The following is a 9,169-nucleotide window of genomic DNA, read 5'->3' as shown; positions in this document are numbered from 1 at the left end:
ATTCATAGATTTTTGTTTCCTGTCCTCTCCTTTACATGTCATAGTTCCCAGTAATTAAATCTTCCCAACAAAAGGTTAAAATGATTTTCCTTTGATCTGAAAGTAAAAAGAAACCAACAATTTCTGTTTCCTTATGCCTCTAATTCAATGAAAAAAGTTTATTAAAACAACTAAGAAGGTTGACCCATTGAGCAAGGTGTACTAATGCTACTGGTACACAGCAGGGTAGGAAAAATCATGTTTGAAACTCATGTGATTCTCTGTGGTGCCTCACAGTATTTGCATATCAAGTAGTAAAGGTATGAAAATTACACAGCCTAATACAAATTAGAATTTGATTCACTCCACCAAGAAAAGAATCACCATCAATGGAGATCTTGGATGAAGACAAAAGAAGAATGCGATTAGTAGTAAAAGAAGATAGCCATAAATAAATGTTATAATAGTTTAACATTAGTAGAAAGATGATTATAGAAACTAAGACTGTTTTCTTCCTGAAATATTTATGGTCATTGTGTATGTATAGTATTTGTTGACAGATTTCAATTTTTTGTTGTTGTTCATTATCAAGGAGTTGTTGGAGGTTAACTTTAGAATTTTGTCTCTAAGATATGGGATATTCATGTGGGATTATGACTAAATTAGAGAAAATACCAATACCTCACTGAGATGAACATAGTAACCTACAGAATTTTGTCTTTCAATTTGGAGAAAAGAGGGTGAATGTCTTGATTTGTATAAATCTTTAGGCTAAGACAACTGTTGTTCCTTGGTAGTTTAAATAAAGATAGATTGAGAGTATTAAACATTTGAGAAGAGAGAAGGCATGTATCGAGAATCACAGAATTTTACCCTGACCAGTAACTTAGGGTGCATATTTAATCAAGAATAAAGGATATTATATAAGTAATGAGGAATCTGGAGGAATATTTTATTGGGTCAGAATTCATAGTTGAAACAAAAGAGAAGCTTGAATTAAGCAGTTATTTTATTTTATTTTATTTTTATTTTATTGTTTAACTTTACAATATTGTATTGGTTTTGCCATATATTGAAATGAATCTGCCACAGGTTTACATGTGTTCCCCATCTTGAACCCTCCTCCCTCCTCCCTCCCCATACCGTCCCTCTGGGTAGTCCCAGTTATTTTAAAAAGTTATTCAAACCCATTGTTTTAAGCAGGGTACATGCATTTTAAGCTAACTGTTATCATTAAATTAGGTACAAAAAATGAGAATATCTATTTATGTCTTTTAATATTAAATGATAAGTAAGTTTTGTTATTATTTACTACACAGATTATTTTAGGTACTCAATTAATCTGTGTGTTGCCTGGTCATGATATATGACATTTAAAGTTTCTGGAGAAAATGTGAGTTAACCAAAGACAGAGGGGGATCAAAAGCAGTTCTCTTCAAGGTCATTTGCTTTGAATAAATTGTTATTCAACAAATAGCTATCTCTCTGTATAATAGCTTAGGTGTGCTAAAGTAAAGGAGAGGGAATACTTAAAGATTATATTATCTTATTTTAGCTCAATTCATCCTCCACAACTTCATTAGGGCTTTAAAAATGTTTCTGTGAATAAACCTTGGATTGAAGATCATTCTTGTTTTTAAAATTCATGTAAATGATTATAAAATGACAGAACTGATAATTATACCCACAATATGAACTTTTTCTTAGCTAAATCACAAAGTATTAATAAAAGAACAATGGAATACAGAACTGACAGTAAACTGGCCAAAATATTTAAAGTTAAGAAAAATTATTTCACAACACGGATTTACTCCCATCTTTATTAACAATGAATGTGACAATATATATTTGTACCTTGATAAATTAGCTAGTCATCAAAATTAGTAAAACACTAAAAGCTAAATATATAAAACATAAAATAAACCTCTGCAATTTTATTTGCAATATTAATAGTCAATGATAACCAATGGAAGGCTTTAAATTTTAACTAAATGTAGTAAAAAGTGTTTCCATTTCTTACTAATACCAAAAGAACAAAAGCCATATTCACAGAGAAATTACTTGTATTTTCTGCCATTCTATAAAAATGACTAAGATGAGCAGTATGACAATAAATAAAATATATTCCTTATCAGCAAATGCTATTGAAAAGCACACAGAATCTATTTCTAATTATCTGCAAATTAAGTGATAGAATAAATTATGTCTTGGGAGGAGTTTTGCCTTATATAAGAGTTGAAAGATTTTAACACTTGTACATACAAATTCTCATCAATAGTACTGACTCATAATAAAAGCTAGTCTATGACAAAAATCTACAGTAAGCCCTTGGTTGAATAGTGAATTTGACTGGAATTAAATAAGAACTTGCAGATAAGATACAGATATGTCAACCAATTTGAGTTACTCACGACATTGTTGGCAAGTTATTGAAACGGACTGTGAAGCCTGCTATGCAAAGTACATTAGGATGATCAATATGATAAACTGTAAAAGCAAACTCTTTTAAAAGAATAATTTACTGTAAGATTTTACAGTAAAAAGGGCAATGACAATGAAAACATATTTTGCCATATATTCTCTGAAACTCTCATAGCAAGGTAAATAAATTTTAAAAAATATTAGTATTTTAATGACCATAAAACAATTAGCTGTAACATTAATGTATAATATGATGTTTGAAGTAATTTAATTTGAATTATTCTTAGTATATCTTTACAATTTTCTATTTCCTAAATATATTAATGTGCACATAATATGCACTTTTAGGAGTAAGCATGTAACATGTATAGATCAATTTTTCTATTAAAGATGTAATGGTCAGAAAATTCTAGAGATTATTTATCTGAAATAATACCACAAAATTGTTAGAAGGAAGCTAAGACTGTAGCTTGGGAATAATGTGAGGAAAAGGAAGCGTCCATTAAATCAAAGCTGTCTGCACTTATTATATCACAAAAACCCAATACTCTCATGACTATTTTAATCATTCCAGTGCTCAAGGAAAGCAAAGCATATTACAAGACCAGAAATTAAGAGTGAACATCTCTCTTGATCATGCTATCACAGCAGCCCCAACGTTTTAACTACTCCCACTGAAATTTGGATTCCCAGGGCTCCAAAAAAATCTGCCTCCAAAGTGGTTCACATCTTTATAAAAGATGCAGAAAACAGTATCCAGAACCACATGAAGGGCATCACAGAGAGTGAAAATTAGATTTCTAATTTCGAATAACGTCTTGAACACATATGTTTCTCATAATGCGCCTTTACAGCAAGTAAGTGAAAACATTATAGAGGGTTAATTCATTACAAATTTAGTACACTGAAGATGGCATTTTAATTAATTCTGTGTTGACTGGAAGGAAAATACTACAGTTTTCAAGACATGGAATTATATACTTATTTTACAATGGACTATAATCAACAATTTCCATGAAAATTTAAAAGGTATATGCTCTCAAAATGATATTGCAAATAAATTTGGTGGTATATGGCAAGTGATTAAGAATGATGAATAAAAGTAGGAAACACAAATTCCTGAGCATCCAGATAATTCATACTATCATTGAAAATAGTGGAAAAGCTAGAAACTCATATTATTTTTTGCAGTATAGGGATAGATTTCTTTTAATAAATTTCAGGTATACCCAGGATATATAAATAAGAATATCATAATTACAGTTGGAAAAGAAGCTGGCAAGGGAGAATTAATGAACTAGATATTTAGGTATTTAGAACTAGATATTTAGAAAATCACCGTTTGAAACTTATGGTTATTCCATATATACATAGGGCATTTTAAAGAATAAAGACAAATAAGCCCTTACAGAATGTTCATCTTCAGGAGAATAAAGGAAAAAGTGAATACTTCAGGAATCTCATTATGAGTGTTCAAAATAGTAATAATAATCAAGAAAACTATTTAACAAAATAGAGAAGAGCAAGCTTCCAAACAGATGTCATTCAAAACAATAAATTTAAATAGGAGACTTTAAGAAAAGTTTAAAGCTAGATTGTAGTGTGACAATAATTGTCTCCTGGTAAAATATATTTGAGGACAAGCAGCTGGACAGTACTCCCTATTTAAAAACACTAAATTAAAATATTAAAGATAATTTTAATTTAATAATAAAAGCAAAAATGCATAACAGTTTTATTAAATATAATCACCTAATATAAAATCACCCATTTAATACACATTTTAATGATTATTATTCTATTCACATAGCTGTGCAAGGATCACCACAATCTTATTTTACACAATCTTATTTTAAATCATTTTCACCACTGCAAAAAGAAAACTCACGCCCATCTCCAATCGATCCCAAGCTGAAGGGCCACTAACATGCATTCTTTTTTCATAGATTTGCTTTTTCTAGACAGTTAATATAAATGAAGTTACAAAGCATATAGTCTTTTGTGTCCAGCTTCTATTATTAAGCATATTTTTCAGTTTCATCTGTATTTTAAGATACATATGTATAGTTTTAGAAAAAGGTGAAATTAGTCAAGGTAGAAATTATGCTTAGTTTATTTAAATGTCTATAATGAACATGGAGAAAATATTTATTGAGTTAGTTTTGCTTGTAGTGTTTGTTGTTCAGCTGCTAAGTTGTGTCTGACTTTTGTGACCCTGTCGCACACAGCACACAGGTCTCCCGTGTCCTTCACTGTCTCCTGAAATTTGCTCAGATTCATGTCCGTTGATTTGGTGATGCTATTTAACCATCTCATCCTCTGCTACCCCCTTCTTTTTTGTTATATTAAGTAATTTATGTCTTATATACACATGAGCAAGAGTAGAAATATTTATTTTCAACAATTTACTAAAACAAGTCTTGACTCCTTCCTTTCCTAATAGAGATTTATATGGAAAAGTCTCAGGATTATATAGGATTTATATGAGTAACTCAGATTCAACACATGCCCTCTCTGTGCCCATTCTGTGTCCAGCCATGAGCTTATACATACACCATCTCACCTAATAATCACTATATTTAGTCCGGGTGGTCCTACCTCTAAGACTTGGGAAAATTTAATTAATTACGGGGGTCTTGATTTTTCATTTACTAAAGAGAATAAATAATTACAAAATTCCATCCTAACTCTAATATACTGTGATTTTGTCTTCAAATTCCTGCAAAGTGCATCATAAATTGATTAAAGGTAACTAAAACAAAATGTGCAATTATTTAAGAGGAAGACAATTTTCTTCATTGATAGGATTTTTGTCTAACCTATATGATAACTTATTTCTTTTCATTTGTATAGTCTTTTTACCTTCATAATATAGAAGCAGGTATACTAAGTGCTGCTGCTGCTAAGTCGCTTCAGTCGTGTCCAAATAAATATTTTGAGAAAGCTTGCTTAAAAATGAAAGAGAGGAATAAGAGACAGAAATGCAGGAAAAGTCATCAACACAGTAAATTCCAGCTTTCCCTCTGAAATAAAAGGCCAAAATAAATCTTTCTTAATCAATTATGTTTAACTAAATTAATTTCATTTGCAAGTTTTTCTGTTTTTACTTTATTGTGGGAAATAAAAGTCAAGGGTATTGGTTCCCAAATTATAGCTGGCATATTCATTATTTTCTAACAGTTATCAAGCCATGTCACTTCCCCAAAGTGCATGCAGTTATTGCAATTTCTGTCACAAAAGTCTCAACAGCAATATTTCTGGTCACTCTCATGATAGTCATGTAACACGATCGTTAGAGAAGGCATGGTGTGGAGACTGTCCTCTGCATGCCCCTCCCGGCCCACAGTACACCATTTAGCCTCCACTCTGTACACTCCTGGAGGTTGACCTACAGGAACTACATCACTTTTCACTTTTATTTCCCCTAGTTTGTAGACACTGACTATTTCTTAAAAATATCGGAGGTAAGATAACAATTGAGATAATTAAGGTTGGATAACAGTGATAAGATGTTTCGACAAGAGACCGAGCAGAGCTGAAAACAAGGATAGATTTACAGGTCATTGGAAAACAAACATTTCCTAAGCATCTTTAGAACTTAATTCAGTCACTTTTCCAAATACACCACTGTTTCTACTCACTGTTATCAATTCTTTTCTTCTTATAAATCTTCAGTCTTTATGCCTTGTCCTTTTTATTTACTGACCATGAGTACTTTTTTTTTTTAATTTTTACTTTTTAAAATGGTTTGAAGATAAAAACAAACAAGCTTGAAGCTGTGTCTTAAAAGTGACACTTGGAATTGGTTGCCGATTTTAAAAAATCTTACAACATTTTTCACAAATCATGTGCTAAATTAAATATTTTCTTACATGTCTCATTGCTAATTTTTGATTGATAATTAATCTCTAGATGGTAAACTCCTGAGATACCAGGTTCTGATTCCTTTTGCATAAGAAAAAAAATGCATTTAATTACATAGAAGGATTACAAATACTTGTTGAATCATATCTGTTATGTTCATATAAATGAAGCATATTAATTCAATCAATATTTAATAATTTGACCATAGACATACATTCCTTTATGTTTGGAGGGAATATGGTGTTTTGCTACAAGCCCAGATTCTGGTGTGAGTAAGTCATTTAAAATATCTATGCCAAGTTTCCTTTAATATAAAATTAGGATAATTATAATAATGGGATTTTTATGCTCATAACAGTAAAGCTTGTTAACATATGTGAAATACAACACAGCTTATCACGTAGTGATCATATAATTATAATTAATTTTGATCACCATACATCCTAAGAATGACATCTAAAAAGCTCAGCAAAGAAAATTTAGTGTGATATGTTGCAACCAAAGCAATATCTATACATTAGGATTGAATCATTTCACTATTTACTTCTAAACCACAACATACCATTTGCACACAACACACAAACTCTTCACTGAATAATGATGATAAAAGGATTTGAGAAAACAGCTCCAATTAAGATCTGAGATTTAAGACTATTCTCATATCACCAATAGTTACTCATCAAATAGAAATCAAAAAATATTGGTGTTTTTGTTGAAGTTCATTTGATAAGTCGTGTCTGACTCTGCGACCCCATGACAGTGCTAACTGTGGCTTTTTAAAAAAATTCTCTTTGTATATAAAGAACATCTGGAATCTTCCTGTGTTGAATAAATGGATCTGAAAAATGGATCTGTAGTGACTGAGTTTATTTTACAAGGATTTTCTGCAGCATGGGAACTTCAGATTGTCTTCTTCGTGACATTCTCCTTGATCTATGGGGCTACTGTGCTGGGAAATGCGCTCATTATGGTCACAGTGACATGCAGTTCCACCCTTCATTCTCCCATGTACTTCCTCCTTGGAAACCTCTCCTTTTTGGACATGTGTCTCTCCACGGTCACCACACCCAAAATGATCAGAGACTTGCTCACTGAACACAAGACCATCTCTATATGGGGATGCATGGCTCAGATGTTCTTTATGCACTTGTTTGGAGGTGCTGAGATGACTCTTCTGATAGCCATGGCTTTTGACAGATATGTGGCCGTATGTAAACCACTGCACTACAGGAAAATCATGAACCACAGGTTGCTGAACAGGTTTGTTATACTTTCATGGACAATTGGTTTTATACACACCATGAATCAGATGGTATTAACAGTAAACTTGCCTTTCTGTGGCCCCCACATCATAGACAATATATTCTGTGACCTTCCCCTTGTGATTAAGCTTGCGTGTGTGGAAACATACACCCTGGAACTGTTTGTCATTGCTGACAGTGGGCTGCTGTCACTCATCTGTTTCCTCCTCCTGCTTGTCTCCTACACGGTCATCCTGGCCACTGTGCAACGAAGATCATCTGGAGGCCTCTCCAAAGCCCTGTCCACACTGTCTGCCCACATCACTGTGGTCAGTTTGTTCTTTGGGCCGTGTATCTTCATCTATGCCTGGCCTTTCAAGAGTTTTGCCAGCAATAAAGTCCTTGCTGTATTTTACACTGTTATCACACCCTTATTGAATCCTATTATTTACACCTTGAGAAATCAGAAAATGCAAGAGGCCATGAAAAAATTAAGGTTCCAAAATGTTAGCTCCACATAGAACTTTTGGATTTTAGAATTGTATAAGTAATCCAGCTTTCAAATATAATGCAAATATAATTTGAATACATATGCAATACATGGGTTTACTTTCTTATTTTAGAATCATAACTGATGCATAAAAATTAATGATAATATATTTTAAATTTATACAATGCTGTTATAACATATGATAATTAGCGATCTCAGCAAAATAGACATATAAAAATCATTAAATACTTTATGATACAGGCAATATATATTTGTTAGTGAAGAAATAAATATAAAAACATGGTGATTACTGTTAAGAGATTACTTTAATTGAAATGGGTTGTTAATGACAGTCATAATACTATCATTTATACTCATTTATAAATGACTGTCATTTATATAATGATTTGTATCATTTGTATCAATTTGTATAAATGACAGTCATTTATACTATTGTTAAATGAGACACCCTGAACAAATAATGATTGAAAGAATTTGAACCAATGAGAGAAAATGTAAGAATAAAAAATTATATTTGACAGGATCATAAATATAAAATGCTAGATTGAACATAAGATACCAAAGGGAAAAAACAATAGAAGGGCAATTTCAATAGAACTACATAGAGCAGCCTTGAATTCAAACGCTCTAAGAAATTCCATTTGTATGCACAGTTGACTTTCAAACCCAAGGGAATAAAAGTATTAGCACATTTTTTAAATTTTATGTAATATACCATGTAACTTGTTTTTTCCAAGTGCTTAAACTATGGTTCAATTGTCTTTTAAGCTTGCAATTTTTACTGCAATTGTAAGCAAATTAACATTTGCTTGTTACTGTTAAGGGGAAGGGGGCATTTCTTGCTGAATTCAGAATCCCAAACTTATTGATGGCTAATCTTAAGTATTCTTCCCCAATTCAAGAGACTAAATATTTCTTCTTGTTCTAGGCAATAGTTTTGAAATTACTCCTAAAGAAGCATATAGATTTTTTTCTGCATTCAGTGCATCCTCAAGTTCATCCAGAGTGATGCTGTTAAAACTCAATGCTCGGATTCTTTACAGCATGTTGGTAGCCTGTTTCTTTAAGCTGTGCTGCTGCTAAGTCACTTCAGTCATGTCTGAAGTGGTTGGCATTTCCTTCTCCAATGCATGAAAGTGAAAAGCGAAAGTGA

At 31.9% G+C, this 9,169-nt stretch overlaps 1 protein-coding gene across 1 annotated transcript; it reads left to right on the top strand.

Moving 5' to 3' along the window:
- The first annotated feature begins 7,096 nt into the window (after positions 1 to 7,096).
- Positions 7,097 to 8,026, top strand: LOC147364890 (olfactory receptor 4L1-like). Its single transcript, XM_086318855.1, has one exon. It carries the CDS (start codon positions 7,097 to 7,099, stop codon positions 8,024 to 8,026), a length of 930 nt encoding a protein of 309 aa, XP_086174981.1.
- The last annotated feature ends 1,143 nt before the right edge of the window (positions 8,027 to 9,169 follow it).

The sequence above is a fragment of the Bos grunniens genome, chromosome 10, assembly GCF_055505025.1.
Source record: "Bos grunniens cultivar Pamir isolate PY7600 chromosome 10, Bosgru_T2T1.0, whole genome shotgun sequence".
Classification (NCBI taxonomy): domain Eukaryota; kingdom Metazoa; phylum Chordata; class Mammalia; order Artiodactyla; family Bovidae; genus Bos; species Bos grunniens.
This window is presented reverse-complemented; position numbering and strand designations above follow the sequence as displayed.